The sequence below is a fragment of the Chaetodon trifascialis genome, chromosome 10 (assembly GCF_039877785.1).
Source record: "Chaetodon trifascialis isolate fChaTrf1 chromosome 10, fChaTrf1.hap1, whole genome shotgun sequence".
Classification (NCBI taxonomy): domain Eukaryota; kingdom Metazoa; phylum Chordata; class Actinopteri; order Chaetodontiformes; family Chaetodontidae; genus Chaetodon; species Chaetodon trifascialis.
The window spans coordinates 7,280,518-7,303,926 of record NC_092065.1 but is presented as its reverse complement, the minus strand read 5'-3'; the positions used below and the strand labels follow the sequence as shown (position 1 = coordinate 7,303,926).

The following is a 23,409-nucleotide window of genomic DNA, read 5'->3' as shown; positions in this document are numbered from 1 at the left end:
TTTTCTAAACTTTATGATTCATTGGTAGGCTCACTTTTATTTTATGCTGCAGGAGTGGGTTGAAAGGATGCCCCTGACATTAATGCCATCCTGAGCTGTGAGGTGCTTTCTTGGGGCACATAAATATACTGCTAAGTGGGCTATTGAAGTTGACATTGGATGGCAGTCATGTCTTGTAAAGCAGAGATGTGAAATAGCTCGGACAGTGGAACAGTGGAGCCACCTTGTCCCAAGCCAGAGGAAAGGCTGATCAAAAAGATCTTTAACGGAGACAGAGCATGATGACAGGATGAATTATTTCAGGTAGAGTCCACTGACCTGAGGAATCATCAGTTTGGAAAAAATCTGCCAAAGAATCCGATTTGTTTTGGTTGTCTGGAGGTAAAATATTGAATCTCTTCTTTAACGTGGAGACTTGTCTTGATAAGATTAATAGAATAGGTATGATAACCAAGACAGAGAACACTGCATCCAGCATAAAAGGCAGCATGTCCACACCAGAGAAACAGCTTTATATGTCATCTGTGCAAGTGGGTTATTACGACCCATTTTTACATTTGTCAGGCCCAAGAGGCAGTTTGATCAGGCACGCAAAGAAATTCAGCAACCCAAAAAAAAAAAAAAAAAAGGGGCAATAAAATAAAATGACATAAAATAGTAGACTAACACCACTTCCAGTTGGTCCCTGAATGCAGCACATTTCATAGTGGTTGATGTCATGTTAATGCATCATGGCAACTTTCCACAAGAGAAATGGACAAATGGTGTTTTTTTTTGTTGAAGTAAAGGACAGCCAGTGTGCCTACGTCAGTTTGTGGGGACGCACTCAGTGATGAAAAGCTAATTTCCAGCATCAAACAAGCTGCAAGGACTTATGTTCTTGGGCAAAGCCAACACTCTTCAGTGGCGTTTGGGTGCCCAACAAGCAGCTTTCACAAGACCACTTTCTGACAGACTGAGTTATGCAGACACCTCTTGTGGTGAGCGAGCTAATAGCTAAGGAGCTGAAACCTCATTCAGTGGGCGAATTTGTGAAGGAGGGCCTTGTCGCTGCTGTGGAGCTGCTAGCACAGGAGAATGAAAGTAAAGTAAGATTGTGACTCTTGCAAAGACTCAGTTCTGTTCAAGACTGACAGACCCTAACCTGGAACACCAGCTGGAAGTATCGTCATCATCATCACTACCATCCGATGTCAAAAGCCTCGCCAAGGAGAGGCATTTCCAGCCATCGCCTTAGAGATTAGTGTGATTATGTGCTCAATAATTTAGTATGACCCTCGAAGGATGTTATAAAAATTTAAATGGCTCTTGATAAGATAAAGGTTCCTCATCGCTGACCTAAGACATTCCTCAATTTTCAATAGAGCATCCTGATTTAGTCGATAGCAGCGAATCTTATTCCACATAAACACAGCATGTTCTAAATCAGTTTATTACAACTCTTCCCAAAATTTAGCCTTAAACATATGGAAACTTTCACAACTCCAAGAGAATTTAAAATAAAGTTCTGTGGATCTACAATGTTTGACTGCACAGCAAGAGCTTATGAGTTAATAAGCATTAATTCACATTTTGGGATTTTTCCCCCTCATACCTCTTATTCTTGTGGTACTAAATGGCCAGTATAAGAGTCATAAAGTGGTTCAGAAACACTACAGGCATCTGGATGTGCTGTTTCTCTGTCTTGAAGACGTTCCAGCACTCATCCAAGAGGCTTCATCTGTTCTGCTGACAGGTGGAGGGTCCCCAAGCATTTAAACCTCTTTGTTTGGTTCACATGGATGATACACGAGGTCACAGATGTTGTCAAGGTTGAACTCGACGATATGAAACAAAAATAAAACAGACATCTGATTAAATTATTTAGATTTTTTTGCATTATGATATGTTTTTCAATGTCATCTTCAGATTTTTTCAGTGAGTTCATTTACACTGTCAGTATTTTGTCAGTGTCACTGGTTCTTAGATCCAACTGTCTGTCACGATCTTCGTGCAGAGAGGAGGGGTGTACGAGGAGGGGCAAGAGTGTCTGATTTACATATAATCTGCATATGTTTGCATACTAAAGAGAGAGTGCCACTCTTCACTCTTCCCAGTGAAGTGATGGCATTTTATATCCAAAAGGTCAAAGGTCAGCTTCACTGTTTTTCTGGAAAATGTGCATACACACCTTATGGTACTGTCGAACTTCAGCAGCCCCCTGTAACCACAACTCATGATTTCCTCAGGGAAATGTGTCAAATCAGTTGCTGCCTCCTCCTAAAATTACAACACAAACTCATTAACAAGATTACAATGACATACTGTACCCTAAGGAAAGCATTTTGTTTTCTACAGCTACTCACAGCAGATGTACTCACCCTCTCTGTGAGTACAGCATAATCAAGATCCACATTGTCTTCGGTCAGCTGCAGAGCATCAAAATCTCCTGTTGCAAGAAGCTGGTAACACCACCCTGATGTAGCTGATTGAAAACACTTCTCCTGCAGCTCTGCATGGCAGCAACATTGCAGATGTTGTAAATGTGACTTTTTACGCTCACATGCATGAACTGCATCATACAGGACATCTATGAAACAATACAGAGCTATACAAACCATGTTATAGGTCACTAATGGAGTAGACAGGACTCTTTCCTGTCTTGACCTCCAACAGTCACCTCTCAATGCCATGCATCATTTCTAAAGACAGTGATGACAGCAAACACGGTTTACAAGCCACCCGAGGTCATCACCTTCACTATAACAGCAGCATAAAAATCTTAAAACAGATGAATGAATGAAAAGAAAAAGCAAACACAAACAAAAATGAGCAGGATGTGTCAGCCATCTGTGCGGGACCCTCTGTTGCATTATTGAGGTCAAAGAGTTTCTTACCCAGCATGCATTTGAACACTCAAATGTTGTGCTGTCTGGCAGTTCAGCCTTTTATAGCTGTTTAGGATTGAAATATTGCTGCCATTGCTGTGTGATAAAAATGTCCAGACTCTGCATTTTGGTACACAGTGTTTCATCTGGCTGCCTATAAAAACCTGAGAAACTCAAAGCTCTTCATGATGTAGTAAATTAATACAGGACCAGTTAAATTCCGTCTTTGCAAAGTCAAATTCTGACTTTTTAGGAGTATTTCAGTCTTCAGTTGAACACATATTGGAAAGAATGTTAAGGGTTATGATATTGTGTTACCATGGACAAAATATAGTAAAAGTACTGTATTATGGGCTACACTGTGAAAAGTCTGTTTCACAGTTTAATCTCAGATTCATGCATACACCTCATCATCATCATCATCATCATCATCATCATCCGCTGTGGACTGAGACTCCATCCAACCCTCTATTTGCAAAGCAAGAATATGCAGAGGAGTGCTTTCTTTGCACACTTAGCATGCAGCCTGGGCCATTTTTGAAATTCAGTGGCATCAAATGGCAATGGAATAAGATCATTAGTCCTTCTGCAGAGGAATTCACAAGATGGGCCTCCTAACACTCGACACACTGTGAATCAGCCTTCCTGTCTACATCAGGAAGAACTGCAACCAATTGTCTCTTACCATGGCCACCTGCACACAGACAGTGATAGAAAGAGTTCTGAATGCTGCACTATCCAAAAGAAAGGAAAGATGTTTGAAAATAGTATGTACCTGAAACCTTTTAGATCCATTTTGGGACATTCTTCAGTGTTCTTGACCTAAGAAAAAAATCACAGGAAAGAAAAGTACAGTATTAAAAAAGTAGAAGCAGTCATTATGATTCATTTACAATAGCATCACATGGGTCATACCATAGGTCAAGGTGCAGGAGCTCCTCCCCAGCCCTGCTTGGCTTAACTTCAGCTGCGACAGCCCTAATTCACCAAATACAGACACAAGCTGAGAGGCTTAACAGTACAGATTTTAGACTTCCCTGGTTTGTGAGGGAGAAAAGCCTTTCATTTTAATAAAGAAGCCAGCAATGTGCAAGATTAACATACGGCTAAATGTATGATCTGCCCATCAAAGTCCAACATCAGATGATAATCAAAAATAAATTGTACGCCTGGTTATCTCCTCCTGCACAGTTGTTTTATGATTTGTGCTTGCTGACTCTGTTCTTCTGTTGCTGCTCAGTAGCAGCGGCAATAACACTGGCCTCATTCACCTGTCAAAGATGACCACAGAGACATTTAACACAAAGCCGGCTGCTGAACTGTGGATGGAGACGGCTAATCAGAGGCTCAACCAGGGACTGGGAAGTCTTCATCATTTACTAAGCAGGAAGCTGAAGCAGTGGCACTGAGGGAAACACAGAGGAGGACAGCAAGGAACACTGTGTTTATTAACAGTGCGGTGAGTCATTCTGGAGAAAGATCGTCTCATGGTCCACTCTGTGTGTGAAGAAAAATCCAGTTGTTGTTCACAGCACTGGCTCTGGAAATTGGAAACAAAGTGGATCGGACCAAATCGCACAACACTATTGCAGTCAATCAGCAACAGGTGGCGTTCAAGCTTGTGCACAGTACAAGGGGAAGGGGACGGGAGACAGGAGTGAGAGGGACGGGAAATCCAGCATGCTAGAGTGGAATAGCATTGGGAGGAGGAGAGATGGAGATATCAACGACCCTTCTCCAGAACCACTCTCCACGCTTTTGATGCCGGGATCAGACTACACAATGTTTTTGTCGTTGGCGATGGTTACTGTGTCAGATCCAATGATCACAGTGCCATACACTCTTGCTGTCTCTTGGTCAGGTGACTGGTAAGATGACACATATGACCCCGGCCAATCACACGAGTTCAGAGGTCATCAGGGAGGCAGCTGAGCAACTGTCAGTCATGATGAGAGGAACGTTCTTGTGTAGCGGAAAAAAGAAAAAAAGCTGTGGATGAGCTCCTGGGCTGCACAGAGAGTATTGGCTGCCGATACTTCAAAAAGAATTTGAGGTGACGAATGCTTGAATGTTACATAAGTATACATAAGTACAAGCTCGCTACATATTTTCCTATACATGATGTTGCTGCTGAGGAAAACGTTGTGGGAGGTGTGACAGTTGGAGTCTCAAGACAAAAAAAATTCTTCCACTTGAGGTTCATGTAGTCCGATCCCGGCATAAGACCACACTATTAAAGACAGACATAAAGAAAAACCATCTGCTCTACAGTTACAAAGGGTGATGTTGAGAATCATAATGACAAACGTATCAAAATAAAAAGAGATGGTAAGGTTGTCAGTTTTTACTGCCTGTGTTTGACTTCACAGTGGAACTTTTTTCAATGCCAAGAGTGTTCAAGTGCCAGTTCAACTTTTCCAAAACAAGTGTCTCAATGCCAACGTTTCCTTTTTCTGTTCAGGTTTTGGTTCAATGCCAGATTGAATCATTCAGGCATGTTTGTTCAGGAACGGTTGTTCCAGTGTGACAGCGATGGCCTCCTTTACTCCTCTTTCAAACCATCTGTCTTCTCTGTCCTCATATGAAGAACAGTGGTCGATAGAGGAAGTACCAGATGTCTCAAAGCATTAAGTTTACCGGAGTGCCATAAATGTTTGAATTGTCCTCTGATCAGAGTTACGACCTCCTGTTAGCACAGAGCTTCATTCTTTCAATTAGCTAAGTCATCCAGTAAAGTTGAAGTTTGGCTTTGTGGCAGGTGGTATGAAAATGAATTAAAATGGAGTTCTTGGCTGTGTGTGCGACTCAGCCCTGTTAAAGCCTTTTTATAGAGCACAGATGCTTTGTGCTTTGGATATTTGTTTATTCATCTTGCATCTTCTTCATCCATGGGACCAATTACCATGTTGAAACATAACCGTTTTATCAGTGGCCATGCCATGCTGCTGATGATTTTTTTTTTTTTTTTTAAGAGGATAAACAGTTATATTTCCCATGAATCCTAATAAATGTCCTGCCAGATGGACATGAATCGAAGCCTTTTCGCAAAGGCTTGTTCAGAGCCGATCCCAAGTCCACAATAAACTCCTGCGAATCCCTGGATTGCTGGCAGAGCCTTTTGTTGGCTGTACTGGTCCGCTGAAGTCGGCTAACAAGCAGAGGCCAGCAGATATGATTATAGGGACAGTTCCAGATCCTATGTGGTGCTCAGCTTCTTTCTATGGACCCCAGATTAACACCAATTTATTTGTCATATCAATCCGCCTCCCCTTCGATACAGGTCTCACTACTGGCTGTAACATGTTTTGTTTAGTTCTTACACATGCAAAGCAGATGTGTTTTGACAAATCTGCCCCCGATTCAGATGCCTTCTTCACTGATCCACTGTGAGCAGCTAATGGGTGGCTATTGTCAATAAAACAAAGGCAGGCAACGGCTCTCCATGCAGCGGCAGAGTGTCACATCTGCCGTGTGAGAGGGCCCCCAACCCTCGATTCATTATTAATAATACTAGATTTCTTCTGGGTGCAGACGCAGGAAATGTAATTACTTTGTATCGCCCACAAGTTGTCATTTCCTGAAGTGCCATCAGGTAAATAAGAGTCATTAAAGCATGTGCCCAGCCAAGAATGAAAAGTAATAAACGCACACAGTGCCAACACACCTACACAGCCCAAATCTCTCAAGGCAAGGACAGCGCAACAGTGGAAGTCTTTTCACTCATCTCTAAAAGATCCAGATGGGTGATGCATTACAAAGTTGTCAGGGGTTTATTCGCTCTGGCTGTAACACCAGCATACAGACATACCAATGCCACAGACAAAGATTGCTCGCAGCAGCAATGCCAAGACTCAAACAAACTGCAGAACAACTGTCCCTGTCCTCCCTGCAGGGCTCTCCTGGGTTTCGGTCTTTGCATAATTCCATGTTATATTGACCTCGCCTGTCTTTCAAATCTGAAATTCATGAGTCATATTAAAAACCGTTCCATTCATTACATCTGTCTGCTTAATAATGTGCTTCATATCCGTCACACCACATCAACATTTTCTGATTAATTTAAATCTAAAGAAAAGTAGCCTATGACACAAAGCTGGCATCAGAGAGTCTCCGCATTCATCGACCGCCTACATTATAATTCAAGGTTAAGCATGGCTGACGTCGCTGCACTGCCGCCAGCTGGATTTAATGTTTTGTTCAGCTGCATTTTCAGGCATTTGGTCCTATTCTAACATGGGGGCTGTAAGAAATGCAACTGTACAAGTCTATATAATGATAAGAAATGCAAAAATCTGCATTGAAAATATTAAAATAAGAATTATAGAAAACAAAAAGCTGGAAAAAAAATAATCATTTCCTTCTCTCCACTGACACACAGATGGTTTTTATCCTCTCAGTGCCATCTTGTGTGCACGGCAGTGGATTGCAGTGACCATATCAGAGCGAAGCAGTACTGAGGTACAACAGACAGTGTCACTCTCGGACCATCCCTGAGCCAAATACTTGATGACCTGAGATGAGATAAAGGGTGAGAGAATTAAAAGAAATAGACTATTTACTCCAGGTCCTCCCTCAGGGGTTCAAGGACCGGTGGGCCAAGACAGAGTTTATCTTTAACCTGACAGTAATGACATGTGCTTAGACCAATCAAGCAACATCATCCTGGATATTAGAGGTGGTATGACTCAAGACCGGTAAACCGGCAACAGAGGGTAAAGGGAAAAAATGTTAAGCATCCAATGTGTGTGAAGAAAAACATGACTCAGTGAATACTGCTGGGTTTTGTGGCCCTTTCATAAGGTGAAATGTCAGTCGGCAGCATTGTGGAGCTCATCAATTTTTAGCATCCTGAAAATAAATTGTGCTCAAGGACATCAGATGAAGTTTTAATTATTTTTCTGTTGGTCAATTTGCCTTGTACATAAATAAACTAAAAAAGATATCCAGTTAAAAAAATTCTTCAACAATTCAGACACCAAAAATTGTGGCTCTCTTTAGACATTCATTCATTTGCTCCACATTTCCTTGAAAGCTCCCATCACTGATGAGCTCGACTTAAACATGCTCCAAAGGCCAAGCGCTCGTGTGCTTTTTTGTTTTTCTTAGCTTCATTGCTGCACAACCCCCCAAGTGTGGCTTACGTCATCGTTTTGCAAGCGCTCCACTTTCTGCATAAACACTAAAGGAAAGCCGGCATTTCAGCATTTATCGGCTCGCGGTACAGTCATGGAAAGGCTCCCTGTCTGGGTGACAAACACAGCGGCTTACTACAGACAGAGGGCTGAATCTGAAAAGATGTTTTTACATGTAACCGGCTTACGATGCACATACTCTTAATCAAAACATGGTTATACGTATGTTGATCTTTTATAGACTGTCCATGCAGTGCAGTTGCTCTGCGCAGCCACTCCCATTCCCCCTCGTTGCTATTGTGAATGTGTGCAGCGAGCTGGCTCACTGGGCCCTCATGGTGAATGGCCCGCAGCCATTCACTCAGCATACAGAAGCTCATTAGAACTCTATAGACACACAATTGTGAGGCTCACATTAGAAACTTCCTCCTCTGGGGCACAGACACGGCACACAAAGTGCCAGTTTGCTGCTAAGCTAAGCGCATTGTCTTCCTGATTCATAGAGCTTGGCCCTCCATTCACGATATTAAGTTCGAGTGGTGGAATATCAATTGCGTGTGCAATGGGCCGGTATCTTTTTAAGAGCTTTAGTGGGGTTAAAAAAGAGAGAAAAGGGATCTCAGCCGGTCTGCAGAGTGCTAGCTTTCAACAGGCCCATTGTGAGGATTCTGAATGAAGGGACCCCTGTTTTTTCCCTCCATTTCTAAAAAGAGATGGACATCAAATAAATTCACATGAACTTGCTTCAGGGTGTTTCCAAGACCTCCTGTTTAAGAATAGCCTAATTATACCTCCCTCTCCTGGAGAGCTCTATTGGAATCTGGCTAATTACGAAGTGGTGAATCTTAATGATAATACGCTGTTAGCGATGCCTTTTAAAAAGCGCATGAAGTCATGTGAGATTGGTTCTACCTAAAATATTAATGAGAACAGAGAAATATATGGATTTAACAAGAACACATGATATTGCAGCAGGGTTGTTAGATTTGATGTTTTAAATTATCACAAATCCTTATTTGGTGCTAAAAAAAAACTACTTAAAGTGGAGAGAAATTCAACTGGATAAACATACTAAACAGATATCCTCAATGTTATCACATAAACCACAATCAGGGTCCTTTCAGAGTAGAAGCAAATACAGTAAATAGAGCACTGGAGAACAGTGTGGGCTTTTTTGTCTCAGCGTCACACAAACAAATGACTCCAGCCTTGGGAGACTATCGCAGCCACTGGACTATGTGGAGCATGTTAACACACTCTCACTACACAAAAGTAGATAGTGCACACAGGCTAGCTAACACTCATCATGTGACAGAACGCTATGCCTTCTCCACCAGTCTGAGGAATAAAACCTCAAATTTGATTACAAGCAACCTTTGGCTCCCTGGCCATCACACAATAGGCTGAGCTGTCTGGGCCAATTTCCATGCTCAGCATGAGGTATCTCCACGCGCAGACTGGATCTCCCTGCCACCCCCCGACCAGTGTGGATATGCCTGTTTACTGTGCCTAAACTCCGGGTCTGTCGCCCCTCTTGTTGGACTTTCTATTATGATGAGGATCATTAGTTGCAGTGTGAAAGGTTACACAAGCCTCTCATTGGACGCGTTTGTACCAAAACATCCCTACATGCATGTGTGTGTGTTCCTGTGACCATTTTTATTTTACAGTTGCAAAGTTCAAATATGCAGCATATGCCCCCACCACACTGAAGACCAGCACGGTATAAATATTTAAGTGGTTGAGTGTGTGTGTGCTGCCTGTGGAGCCGCATGGGTCTCTCAATGCTGAGCTACAACATCCAGGAGTTAAACCGCTCTGTAAATGTTAAATAAAAGATTTGGCTGACTGGCAAACAATAACACTGTCATGTTACAAATCGCTTTTTCAGGGACACAATGTCAAAACTGTCCATCTGTTAATATTGTTGAAGTGCATCTACAGACACACTCAGTTTTAAAGAGACAATACAATTCTTATTATGCAATTGCATACAAAACCTTGAAAACACAAAGTTCTTACCACCTTTAAGAGATCTTAATTAATAAGATATTATTATTACCAAGGTGGTGATCTCTTTAAGAACATTGTTTTCATCAGCTTCTTGCACTTTTCTCATGATTTTTAAAGAGAAAGTGTCTTTTCTTAAAATTTGTTTAGATTACTTTGTAAACCAATATTTATTCACACTGTTTTTCAATCATTTTGCAATCAGGAAAACCCTCACTGAGCAATGTTTCTGAAATGAAACGGGGAAAAAAGCACATTGCAAATGAAGTGCTGAGCGGTTTGTATGAGGCACAATGGGAGGCTGGAGAAAAGAGAAAACTATTTACTACTGGAGAAGACTGTTTGGTGCATGTTAAACTTTGGCCAGCAGTTCATTGTCTCTGGTGTCTATCATTTAATAGGCTAGTTGACATAATGAATGAGTCAGACCCACCTTCTGCCACTCTAGAAAGGACCCCAGCCTTATCTGAATTGAGAAGCACATTAGAGCCTCTCAGCCAATCACGACTCAGCCCTGTAGCAAAGTGCAGGCCCGAAAGAGGAAGAGCAGAAAACTTTTGTTTTCCTCAGAGTTTAATGAAGTTGGCCTGGTCACTCAAGAAGGGATTAAAGGAGAATTTAGTGTCACTGAGCTGTGACTGCTGAAGAGGGAACTCGAGTGTTCGGGTCACTGTGTGAACAGGATGGTCTCAGTTCAGAGCTGCACCAGGAGGAATATGGCCGGCTCTCCTCCTGCTTTACCCGGCTTCGGGAACTCGGGAAAGAGTTTTCTTATTGACAATCTGCTGCAGTCGCAGACGCCTTCAGCCTGTCCAGGGGGGACAGTCGGTGGAAACCTGAGACTAGCAACAGGTGAACGTCCAAGGAGAACCTGGGGTTCTGAGCATGGAGTCTACCAAAGCCAGGCCCACAGTCCACAGCAGGTGAAAGATTTAGGAGGACCGATTCTGCCACATTCAGGTAAACAGGTTTTTTTATTTATAATGTTTTTTATTATAAAGCAGACTTTTTAAAACAAAGCTATCTGGATTAAGTTCTGTCAATATGTCATATGTGAATTTCTTTCAGTTCTTTTTAACCTTTTAAATAAAAGGATAAGTATTATTTCACTTGTCAAGTTTCAAACATTCTCCATTTTAGGCTGTAAATCAGACTGTTGTTGCATCTGTCAACATCTGAAATTTCCTTGTTTTACTTTTGCAAGTATTTCCTGCTTGTAATATACTACAACCCAGATGCCAAAAAAGTTGTGACGATGTGTAAAAACTAAAGAAAAACAGAATTCAATCATTTGCAAACAAACTGTGTTTACCAACAGCGAAATGTTCTTTTCTGAGCCCATGTAGTAATGTCCTTAAAACAATCATGTGTTCACAAAGTGATGAACCTCGTTCCATCCTCGCTTATGAACGACTGAGCCTTTCCAGGATGCCCCTTTCATACCCAATCATGATACTCTCACCTGTTACCAATCAACCTCCAAAAACACCTGTTTGGAAAATTCCACATCTTTCCCAGTCTTTAGTTGCTCCTGTCCTGACTTGTTTGAAACGTGTTGCTGCATCAAATTCAGAATAAGCAGATATTTACAAAAATCAATGAAGCTGATGAAATAAAACATTAAATATTTTGTTTTTGTGCTGTTTTCAATTCAGAATATGTCAAAACCCTAACCTAACCCATTCTGTTTTATTCGTCTTAAACGGCATCCCAACTTTATGGAATTAGGGGTGTCGAAAGGTAAAGAAAAACTTCAAGCCCTTTTTTCTAACTTCAATTATGAACTATATTTTCAAATGTTAGGTGTGTGTAAGCCATTAAATGCTTGATGCAGCACTCTGAAACACTTGATGAAGAATTTTGTAAAATGTATAATTTTTAATTACTTCAAAATGTATCTATATTTAATATGAAATATCTTAAATTTATATATATATATGTATATATATATAAAAATTTAATATATTTCAATTCAATATAATACAATTAGCAACAAATTTTATTTAATAACCTTTATATTTCATAACAGATAATACTTGATAAAACATTTGATTGAATATTTCAGTCTAGATGAGAAATACCAATAACTGCAATGACAGGCAAGATAAATGAAATATTTTAAACTCAATTATTATGAACCTGTGCAAACATAATAATTAGATTAAATTTCTAATATGGCTTTTTCATTAATAGAACCCAATTATTATTGAAGCAATTAATTTTAAAACCCAAGTAGTAAATCCATTTCTTACATGAGTAGTTTTCAAATAACATTTAGCTGTTAAAACATCTGAAAGTCAAATAAAAGTTGATCCATCTGTAAGCATCACCTAAAGCTCAGCACCATTGTAAAAATGTAGATTAAAAAAGAAACAACTGCAAAAAATGGACAATGTAGGACTCCAGATATAGATCCAGGTATAGTCCCTTGTGGACCAAACTTGTCTCACCTGCTTACTGCAGGACTATAACTGACTGTTCGTATCTTATCTTTGCAGGTGTACTGAGCACCGTTTTCCTGCGGAGCCCACAGTATCTGCTGGCATGCTGTGGTGGGTCCAGCCCCCCTCCTGTCTTCTCCAGTGAGTGTTTTATGCCTCATCAGCAATGCCTCAGCTACTCTCTAAGCATTAGCAGCAGGGTCTCTCATGCTCTCCACAGCTAATTACTGATGCAATGCCAAAGAGCTAATTCTCCGCTCAACTCTGCACAGCTCTATTCATAACCATTCACGGCTGTTTAGGATGGGGAAGAGGGGTGGGTTGCAAGGCTTTTAAGAGTCCCTGGGGCCCCCTATTTTGTACTTGCAAATACACACTTTCAGTAGCGCAAATATGCAGAGCTAATAAACATCTTGTCTTCTGTCATATTAAGATTATAATTACCAGGTGTGGATTCTTGCTGCTGAATAAAGCAGATTGTTTCAAAGCTTAGCACTCCCTCGGCACATTAATACGTCTGGTTGTGAATGTTAACATCTTCAAGTTAAATTTTCTGAGTGCACAAAATTTGAAAACATCCAGGAAAACTGTAATTGCACCTGAAATAAAGTAATTAGCCCTTGAATTGTACTTGAAATGGTTCAGATCAGATCATTTAAGAGTAGAGTACTAGTGCTCTCTACTGCACCCTTGCAGTATTAATTAAGACTAGCAGCTGTTGTACTTCGGCTTTGTCTCGCAACAACTGGAAGTTATTAGTCGCTGGAACCTATGATGCCTGTCAAATGTTGTGGAAAATAGCACAAATCAGAAAGCCTTCATCCCACATGTCGCTGGAGTCCTCTTAGTAGGCTGACACTTTCCCACAGTGCCCAGCAACACAACAATGCCAAGTCTGGCCGTGACCAATTGGCACTTTCACTCCACCATCCACACGCGACCTCACTGCAATTTTTCACCACAGCAATGAACTCCGCTTAGGACAAAAAACTTGTCCATTTCTCTACAGAAGTGGGCTGAACCAGGAACACCCCAAAGCCATTGTGTGGCTAAAGAGCTTGGTTCGCCGACCCCCCTCCTTTCTCCTGTCCTTCAACTCTCATTCCTGCCTATTGGAGACTTCTTGACTAGGACATAAAGCATTCAATGAAAGTGACTTTTATAGACTTATTCGAGCTCATCTTCACATACAAACTAGCTTCATACCTGCAAGTGAAAAGATTTAGTGTTGGGCCAGTGAGCCATCGAGTAATGGCATTTCCATTGAACGGCTCTATTGTTGGTGTCCCACAGGGCTCTATAGCTGACCCACTGGGGTAGACACACACGTTGCCCAGGAATGACCTGGTAATCAGCTATTTAAGTGAAAGCCATTGAGTCCCAATAGAGAAGTGAGAAGCATGTCCAAACCTGTTATGTGCTCCCTAGAGGTGGTCTATGTGCAGATTTGTCGTACAGATTAAAAAGGCAAAGTTGAATGGATTGGATAAATTGTTCCACTTGACTTTTGTTGTGCCTGCACCTGTGAGTGAAGTAGCGTGGGATTGCTCCTCACAGTTCATCAAATCCCTTTTTCTCAGTTGAAGTGGCTTTCGATTCTCTTTAGTCACCCCCAGTTTGTTAAATTGGACAAATAGAAAAAAGAAATCAAAAGTGAGTGATAAAGTGAGTGTGACAAAAAGAGGCATGATCTTGGACTGAAAAGGTAGGAAATGTGATACGGTTAGAAAAGAGTACACACTGATTGTAGACAGAATTGGATTTTTTTTCCATTGAATTCAAATAACCTACATCATGAAACACTTGGGAAAATGATCCATAACCAGCTCAACCGATATAATGATGTCTCATCTCAAATCACAACACAAACTGTTTTCTCCTGACTGGTGCTTGTACCCTGAAGCTATGCTTTATTTTACAATTGTGTCCACAGTCCACCAACAAGTTACTGATCAATGATCAACACCTCAATGATGCTGACATAGTAGCTTGGGTCAACAGCTTGGGTTTTTTTCTATGTTTCAGAGGGAACAAATATCCGAATGTGGTCTGCTGATATAAGTCCTAAACTACGCAGAGGGATCCTCAGGAGGGCTGTGTTCTCTGAGGAACAACGGAAAGAGCTGGAGAGAACTTTTCGGAGACAGAAATACATCAGCAAGACAGACCGGAACAAACTGGCGGCTGATCTCAGTCTCAAGGAGTCACAGGTAATCGAGTCTGAATTACATAATCTTACAATCTGATTCTAAAAGACTTTAGGCTAAAAATCATTAAAACAGAAAAAACCATGTGCGTATGAGCGTTTATCCTCCTCCATCAACTGTGACGAACAGCAACATCATGAAAGTCAGCAAACCCCTGATGAATATTGGCTTAAACATGACAAAGTGTCTACAGTCATGCTAGCAGCTCTGTGAGGCACAGTGAGGGTCTTCACGGAAAGCTAACATCTACATGTACATGCTACCATGCTCACAATGACAATTCTAACGTCCTATACTGTAGGTAGGTATAATACGTATGTATGTATGTATGACCTTAGTTTAGTGTGTTACCATACCAACATTTGCTAAAGAGCACTAAACACAAAGTACAATGAAGATGATTAGTCACTAGCAGTGTTGCCAATTCTCACATTAGCAATCACAGAGACAAGCAGGCCACTGTATTAGTCAAAATCTTTCTGGAATGGTGGTGTCCTTTTTGTGCATGTGTGGGCTTTGGGGTGGCTCACAGTTTTCAATCACTGACCACAAATTTCAGTTGTATTAGCATGACAGGTAAAAGTCAGGTAAAGTCAGTAATTTTCTTCTTTGTCCACACCATGAAGGTATGAACAAAATTTCATATCAATCCTTTTAACAGTTGTTGGACCAAAGTGGCAGACAGACAGACATTGCCATCCCTAGAGCTCCACCACTAGCACAGCTTAAAGTCTACAACATAAATTGAACTACAATTACCTCTCCATTCTCCTGCTGCTTTAGGTGAAGATCTGGTTCCAGAACCGCAGAATGAAGTGGAGGAACTGTAAGGAGAAGGAGGTTCATAATGCTCGCTCCCCAATGGACGAGCTCATGGCCCAAGGTCTTGCTCAGGAAGAGGAAGAATCATCACAGAATCACACCAATGCAAGAACAGAGAGATCACCACCACAGAAGAGTGTCAGGGACACATGAGAGGCTGTAATGAGTGGAAAATAAACTAATGACTTTCTCAAATTCACAACAACCTATAGAAGGGCAACATCAATGGGAGGGTGGTAAAATGTGTGGATGGAATACGCTGTCTGAAGACTAACACTGATAATATTAACTATTCAATGTATGTAACCCTTTTGTTGCATCATAAATGTAATTGCTCAGTCAAACATCTCATTGCAGTTCACTGGCTTCAGTGAGCAATTCATTGGTACATTGACAAGACTTTCCAGGAAAAATCTCCACTCTCTAATTGTATTTGCAATCGGTTAAAGGCACAAATGAGTCACTTCATTTAATGCATCGGACATTTCTTATTTGGTCAGCTTTAATATATTTGGTCAGCTTTACACAATACTCTGCTCACAATCCAAAACCTTTTTGAAGTCAAATTTCACATGATATATTTTGTAAATATTTTTGAATGTGTAGATCAACTGTAAATAAAGTGTTTGAATGAATTCTGATTTCCACATTGCTTGTTCTTATTGTGTGGCCTCTCTGGAGCAAACCCATTTACATGGTAATGAACACTCTACTATGCACCATCTACCAGTTCTATAAATATGGAGAGCTTGTGCTCCCCATTAAGAGGATGACCAAAAACAATAATGAAGGTTTACTTTAAGTTTAATTTTTTTTTATTTTCATGCTCAATGCTCAAAAGTTAACTTATCTAATTACCTATAACAATAATACTGCAAGCAGCACACACAATCCTCTACAACAAATGCACACATGAAATGCATTACAAAGGATGTAAGCACAATTTTCTAGTTAGACAAAATTAAAGATACTACATTAGACTGCTTTGCTATCACCATTAACAGTCCAGTCCAGGGAGGGTGGTGCATTTCAGGATACGGAGATAATTTTTGACTTTGTTGGAGTCTCTGCGGAAGCAGTAGAGCAAGTCATGATGGTCCATTGAGTTGAGTTCTCCTTGATTGTAGAAAGAAAAGGAAGAAGAGGGGACCAAACTCTCAGGAGAAATGTAACTCACAGTGTTACCAAACACTCCCAAGAGCTTCATCTGAGACAGACACAAGAAAAATTGATGGTGCTCAATTAATTATTTCAAGCAACGCATGAAGACACATGCAGTATGTCACAGAAATGAAAACTAAATGTAGTGATGCTTTCCAACGAGAATGTGATACACTCCAAATAACTGATCACATTAAAACACTGTAATAAATATAGTCACTGTTAGATATGACCACACAACACATCTAGAAGCTTACCTTCTCAGCCATTTTTGCTACTCCAACCCTCAGCTCATGCACCACATCACTGATCTCCAGTGCCTTGTTTGAGCTGTAGTGGTTGAAGTCTTGATTCTGATCCTGAGACATGCTCTGGTAGAGTTGAGATAGGGGGTTACCCCAAGCCCCCAGCAGCCTCAGGATCACCTCTGTCAATTGTTCTCTCTGCACATGAAAGAACTGCATAAATAACTTAGGGTGGTAAAGTACAACTTGATTGCAAAAATTGCATCACAAGATGCAGTGAAATCATCTATGTGCTAAGTAGCTTTGACTATACGTAAAATTTACAACATGAATGCTCACCCCTAGCCTTTGTGCATTCTCCTTATCTTCTGGGGTTAGTATGCCATTTGTGTGGCACTTAGGTTTTCCTACAAGGTTCTTGCTGGGAAAGAAATATTGCTCCTGCAAAGACACACACACGTATCAGACATGACACTGATTTCTGGTCTTGAGAAATAGCCAACTCAAAGGGTGATTGATGATGGATGAATGGAGGTCGAAGTGTGATGGATGGTGATGGATGACCAATGTCACAAATGAAAAAAAGAACTCACAAATTCAGAGTGCAGATCAGTGGAGATGCCGTGCATTCTTGAGGACTGTTGTATGACCCTGTCAAAGAGATCTGCCAGGGAGAGAACGTGGCATCCAGCTTGTCCATGGGTGCAAATTGGGGCAGTGCCAACCTTCATGGGAAGCTCCAGGAGCACCAGTGTAAATGCAGCAAACCAAACTGAGGGGGGAAAACTTTTATTCACTAAAAATAACAGCCATACATATAAACAAAAATTTTGTATTAATTTCTCATCTTACCTTTCTTCATGGTTCCTTTCTTGCAGTGGAGCACCAGATGAGTAGAGCTCCTTTCCCACCACAGCTACTCTTGCAGAAGCTACCTCATACAGTGATGACGGTGCTGATTAAACAAATTGGCTCATACAATGTGTCTCTTTGCACATCATAGGATATGCTTCGCTTAGTTATCTGCTCAGCCGAGAGCAGACAAAGCTAACCCAGGCAGAAAAGCTACTACACGATACATAATTTGTCAGGTTAAAGTAATGAATATTAGCGTATGGGATAAATTAAAACTTTTATTTTGTTGTGCTCTGCTTTTAAGTGTTCTAAGAAAAAAAATGACTACAAAAGAAAACGCTTTAAGTGTCCACATACAACCTAAGGTTGGTATACTGATCCTTGATTAAGTTATGATGCATTTCTCTTGCATTAGTGATAAATACTATCATACTACTATTACTATTACGAACTAAAGCATTGGAGATAATTAGCCTAATCGAGGCAACTAACAACAATCTAATCACTTAAAAGCATTCAGCATTTTGACATTTATTTTAAACTACAAGAGCCAATTGTTCAACAGCCCCAGCTAGAGCTGTTCAGCTTGGTAGTGATACGAGGCTATTCAAATGTAAAGGGAGTGATTTATCTTCCCATTAGTGCTTCATAGTATGGTCAATTCCACAGTCTGTCTACAGCAAATGCAGCCATGAGTCATTCTTAACAGTGCTACCTCTCATCCAGAGCAACTTTCCACATTACCAAATGACCAGTTTGTACATGCAATGCACAAAATGATAAAGTCAAGTTTATAGGCAACAACACATGAAATTAACATACGCATGTTTTAAATGTATTTCACTTTATACCCTTTTTAAAATTTGCAATGAAAAAGGGACATGGCACAACCACCAGTGCTCTCCACGAGTGTGCCACCTTGTGGTGAAATGAGCGATAGGACGGCAATAGATATAGAGGACCTACTCATGACTCGTGTTCTTTGCTGTATGTATCATTGTGTTTACTGCAGGACTACCAGGGCTAATCAGTATGAGCAACAAAATTCTTGCAGTAAAATATCACAAATACTCAGTATAGTTTCATGGAACAAATATTTTATTTTCCATAAAAAAGATGTTATAAATACACCACTATCCTTATAGAAAATATAATCTACAATCCATTTACAATTTTTAATACTATGTACAAGTTTGAGTGCATTCTATAACTGTGTGCTGTCAGCGCAAGGGTGAGGTAGTGAAGGAGGCAAAGGGTATTGATGTCTGAGTCCAGCTCTGTTCTTCGATCCATTTAGCTCACTTTACAAATTCTGACTAACACCCAATGCGAAAAAACTCTCCACCTCAAAATTCCTCTTCGATTTTGCCTTACATCACATATGCTGAAGGTGCGGAATCATATTAAGAGGTTTGTTATGTGACTCCACACTTCAAACACAGATGCAGGGTTCCAGCTTTTACAAGTAGCAGGCCATTCAACATCTCTGATGCTTCCACTTACGAGTGGCCATTGCAATGTTTGCGTCTTTCTTGTGCCAAGGGAAGAGACGGCTGAGAGCAAGGGTGCCGTCCGGCTGCACAGAACCAGTCAGCACGTAAAGCTGCGACCGTCCGGGGCGCACCAGAGCACTGGCACATTCAACATTGATGAGCATCCACTGCTGGAGAAGGTGCTGGGTGTCGTAAGGCAGCAGAGGTCCCTGGCGGACAAACTCAACCCGGCCCTCAACCTCAAATTCAGGCTGCCCCATAGGCAGGCGACGACGATGCAGCTTGGCAGTCACAGCTGTGGAGAAGAGGAAAAAGGGATTTATCATCTAATTTGGAAAATTAAACAATTGTGAGAAAATGGGCCCGAATTGGTTACAGCAAAATGCAGAAAGACTTCTGAAGCTTACCGAAGTCATGCTGGCAGAAAGCATCCAGGACTGTTTTCATTGCAGGAGCCTCTTCCACAGAGGGACAGTTCTGGCAAGCAGGTTTGGGCAAGTCTGTGATAACAAAACATCATTTAATAAAACTGTTGGGCATATAGTGACTGTAGGAAATCTAAAAGAGCAAGCACTTCCATTCTGCCAATGGTGAAGAAAAACAGAGTTCAAATAATTAGGTCCATACATACCTTTGGCAAAGTGGCTAAATTTTGCATGGGGAGAAAGGCACATGTCTTCCTCGGCAGGAAAGCGGTTACAATCAAGTGCCTCAGGCCACGGGTGACCCTGGCAGGCAAGCACCGGGGCACAGCTGTCCCTCACTGCCACACACAGGCTACGGCATGGCTGGATAAAACTGAGGGAAAGAAGGGCAAATGTTACACGGTGAACACAAAATTACTGCAATACTGATAACAGAACAGAAAGTCACTGTGATGATGAACAAAGGAAGTAAAAACAGCGTAAAATGTAAAATCTCCTTACGTGTCGAGACAGACGGGGGCAATGAGGGAGCAGAGGAAGGCCTGGGCTTGAGGGTGGCAGCCTGTCTGCAGCAGAGGCCTCCAGTCCTCTGAACGTGGCACCACCTCGCCTTCCAGGTTGCTGTGACCCAAAAAGTTGGGCAGCCGCATCTCAGAGTATCCAACATCTTTGCAAACCTTCATCTGGTTGGGGATGGCGACGCAACGAGTGGACTGACCCATGTCAAATGCTGTTAAAGGGCACGCCATAGCCAGGAGAACCACGGTGAAGACCACAGCCATGCTGAATATTTAGCAAAATCCAGAGATCCCACGAGGTAGACAGATGAGTTTTTACTAAGGCTGCTTGTTGTCAGAAGGCTCTGCTGTCCTCGAATGGGTTTGCAGCTGCGGCTGCTTGCTTTATATACAGCAAGGTCAGCCAGCCCCATCAGTCTGTAAGTCTGTTATCAACTACCTATCAAAGACGCAGAGACGATGTGTTTGGAGACAACGGCTTGTTTTGTGATGACTGCAGACGGGGGGGGGGGGCAGTAAGCAGATGGAGGGTGTGTGAGGGGGAGTGGGGGGGGGGGGGGGGGGGGGGCAATGGGCAATCAGAGCCCAGCTTTCACTGAGCCCAGTCACAGAATGCTGAATGTACTTCATTTGCTTTTGGAGATCCAGGAGGATCTCACTTGCCTCAAAAGATGATGTTTGTTATTTTGTCCACTTTCTATGTTATGTTTGCTTTGAGCAGAATACATCAAAAAACAGAAAAACCTTTTTTTGCATTGGCTGACATGTAAAAGCCTCAAACCACATCCCGTAGAAGAGGCTTCGCTGAGGGTGACAATCTCTGGAAGTTTTTTTGTAGACAGACTGACAGTCTCCTTCATATTGCTAGTCTCTTTCATGTGTCCCTGCTTCCTAATTGGAGGGTTTCATCTGCAGAGCCTGCAGTTCTCATTAGCAAAGCAGCGTCTCTTCTGGCTTTGATCTTCCAATAACAAACTCAGATCCACATGTAAAATGCTATTAGCTACCCCTTTGCTTTTTTCTGTTTGATGCATCATCAGCTACTGTACATGGCAGTCATGTGAAAACACTAAGAAAACATGAAAACGCCTCCCAACATCCCATACAAGACAGCAGAGATCTCGTCCTGAGATGCAGACCAGGGACACAGACATCAGTGCTAATTTGTCTCGTTCTCTCTGCTTGATGTATTTAAGCCTCTTAGTTTAACAATAGAACTACATTAGAGAATCATCGTATTTGTTTGGATGTCGTCTGTCTACAGATTTTAGATGTGTATCTGTGGCTGATGCCTGTGGGGCCTTTGGAGGACTTTCCCTCATGAATCAGGGGTCTCTATCCCACCTTTCATAGACATCATGGCTTCAGGCATGCCAATGTAAAGCCAATTCTGATAATCCCTGCTCCCACCTATGTGCCTGTACTCCAGCACTATCCCCAGCAAAGGCTACGCTCAGCCAGCCAGAGCTCTCCATCGGCCCCAGCTTAGCCAACTTTTACAGCCTGATCTGATGAGTGCAGGCTGGTTCCAGTTCGGGTAGACGAGTACAGCCCGTAAGAGGGGACTAACTGGGCAATTAGAGTCACAGGCCAATTTGAGAGAACAATAGGTCCACACATTTAACAAGCTCCCCCTGCCAGGAGCCCAGCAGGGGTCTGTTGTTGGGCCTAATGGCTGCTCTGTAGACACTGTGTCTGTCGTGGTAATGTGTTGCCTGCCCCTGCCACAGTTAATGAGAAGTAGATAAGAGTATGAACTGAATGCTTGGGCACCTGTCTGTCAAACACTCCTCTGGTAGACAAGCTGGCGAAGACAGTACTGTTCTCTCGTCTGCAGCATGAGTATGAGCTACCAGTGGTTGGACACCCATCTGTCAAACATACCTCCACTAGACAATGTGACCAATGTAGTACTTGAAGTATTTTAAAAAGGCACATGAAGCTTGTTTTTAACACAACTACCCTGCTACACAGTGGACTCAAACATGACTCATCTATGCTTCTTTCTACAGGTGCATAGTCAGTATTTCCACTAGATGCAGAAATCATCCTTGGTAGTGCACATCATCCTGGTTAGTCGGCGTCGGCTGGCAGCCCACCGCTCCTGTTCTGCCACGCAGAATCGACAAACCGAGGATGGGATAAATGCGGAGAAAAATAATTTCACGGGAAGCATGGCGTGTAGTGTGCAACTAACTCTCAGTGATGTGATCAATAAAGTACGTTTCTTCTTCTTCTTCTTCTTATGCTTAGTGAAACAGAGATCATAACACTGGCAAACAAGACATTACCATTTTCATTTTTGTACCTTGCAAAATTGTTTTACAAAACTAAAGAGATGTGTGCCCTAAAATAACAACTCATGTTATGTCTAATATATAGCACAGCTCAGCTTTGTGAATGTAAATGAGCAGTTTCAGTGACTCCAGTAGCACCAATAGACCAACTTCAAATGTGTCACCTAAAGACTTTGCAAACTCAAGTCTTCTGGTTCTAATCACCTGAGGCACAGAGTACAAATTCTATTTGGAGCATCTTTCCCCTCCACAGTGTGGTCTACACTGGGACAGCAGAACAAACACCTGAGATATACATCAAAGACAGGGGCGTGTTTGGGAAGGAAAGGAGGGGGGACCGGGTGTCTGAGCTAGCCTCCCTTGCAACACTGAACTCAGATAAAAGCTGTCTCCTCCCTGCACATAAGACACTCATTAACTTAAGAGATTGAACCCCCATTTGCCTCTTTTCTCTTCCCCCAACCCCCCATTCCCACTCCCCATCCTGCTGGGCTCCAGCAGGACTGACAGTCCCCATGCAGACTGTCAGTAGCACTCAATTGTCACATCCAGTCTCCGGGCCTTGTGGGCAGACGCTGCCACGCCGAAGTGAGCAGACAGCATGCCCCCAGAAACCACAGACATCTGTGGATCGACTCAGTATGCTAAACCAGGGTAATTCACTCAGCACAATAAAAGTTAAAATGTTTTCTAATTTTGTGGTCTCATAAAAAGAGCTGATACAAACGCTCTGCTGCTAAAATCAGGTCAATGCCATTCAAATCATTTCAGCAGCATTATTGTGCTGCCTTGGCAGATGGACACAATGGAGCTGCCATGAGACAATTCACAATAAATCACCCATAATCTGTGACAGTTTAATTGAAAAATCTTCTGCACAGTCAAGCACAGCAGCTTAATAATCACAGGACACAAAAATAATTGTGCAGTGTACAT

The 23,409-nt window shown here is 41.9% G+C and overlaps 3 protein-coding genes across 3 annotated transcripts; 1 reads left to right on the top strand and 2 right to left on the bottom strand.

The window, feature by feature from the left end:
* The first annotated feature begins 10,649 nt into the window (after window positions 1-10,649).
* On the top strand, window positions 10,650-16,117 carry dbx2 (developing brain homeobox 2). Its single transcript, XM_070972934.1, has 4 exons — window positions 10,650-10,969; window positions 12,508-12,591; window positions 14,476-14,660; window positions 15,441-16,117. The coding sequence occupies exons 1-4, from the start codon at window positions 10,693-10,695 to the stop codon at window positions 15,630-15,632; spliced, it is 738 nt and encodes a 245-aa protein (XP_070829035.1). The 5' UTR covers window positions 10,650-10,692; the 3' UTR covers window positions 15,633-16,117.
* Window positions 16,118-16,476: 359 nt separating this feature from the next.
* Window positions 16,477-17,747, bottom strand: LOC139337330 (prolactin-like). Its single transcript, XM_070971875.1, has 5 exons — window positions 17,738-17,747; window positions 17,479-17,657; window positions 17,225-17,326; window positions 16,898-17,083; window positions 16,477-16,686 (listed from the first exon to the last, which is right to left on the bottom strand). Exons 1-5 carry the CDS (start codon window positions 17,745-17,747, stop codon window positions 16,477-16,479), a joined length of 687 nt encoding a protein of 228 aa, XP_070827976.1.
* A 1,470-nt stretch (window positions 17,748-19,217) lies between these two features.
* Window positions 19,218-20,440, bottom strand: szl (sizzled). Its single transcript, XM_070973007.1, has 4 exons — window positions 20,160-20,440; window positions 19,865-20,031; window positions 19,641-19,733; window positions 19,218-19,528 (listed from the first exon to the last, which is right to left on the bottom strand). The coding sequence occupies exons 1-4, from the start codon at window positions 20,438-20,440 to the stop codon at window positions 19,218-19,220; spliced, it is 852 nt and encodes a 283-aa protein (XP_070829108.1).
* Window positions 20,441-23,409: the final 2,969 nt, after the last annotated feature.

Coding starts and splice junctions, on each gene's coding strand:
- dbx2 (XM_070972934.1), top strand. CDS start 10,693: ATGGTCTCAGTTCAGAGCTGCACCAGGAGGAATATGGCCGGCTCTCCT. Junction 12,592..14,475: donor CCCCCCTCCTGTCTTCTCCA/GTGAGTGTTTTA, acceptor TCTATGTTTCAG/AGGGAACAAATATCCGAATG. Junction 14,661..15,440: donor TCAGTCTCAAGGAGTCACAG/GTAATCGAGTCT, acceptor CTGCTGCTTTAG/GTGAAGATCTGGTTCCAGAA.
- LOC139337330 (XM_070971875.1), bottom strand. Junction 17,084..17,224: donor AGAATGCACAAAGGCTAGGG/GTGAGCATTCAT, acceptor TTTCATGTGCAG/AGAGAACAATTGACAGAGGT. Junction 16,687..16,897: donor TAGCAAAAATGGCTGAGAAG/GTAAGCTTCTAG, acceptor TGTCTGTCTCAG/ATGAAGCTCTTGGGAGTGTT.
- szl (XM_070973007.1), bottom strand. CDS start 20,440: ATGGCTGTGGTCTTCACCGTGGTTCTCCTGGCTATGGCGTGCCCTTTA. Junction 20,032..20,159: donor GCCCCCGTCTGTCTCGACAC/GTAAGGAGATTT, acceptor TCTTTCCCTCAG/TTTTATCCAGCCATGCCGTA. Junction 19,529..19,640: donor TTTCTGCCAGCATGACTTCG/GTAAGCTTCAGA, acceptor TCTTCTCCACAG/CTGTGACTGCCAAGCTGCAT.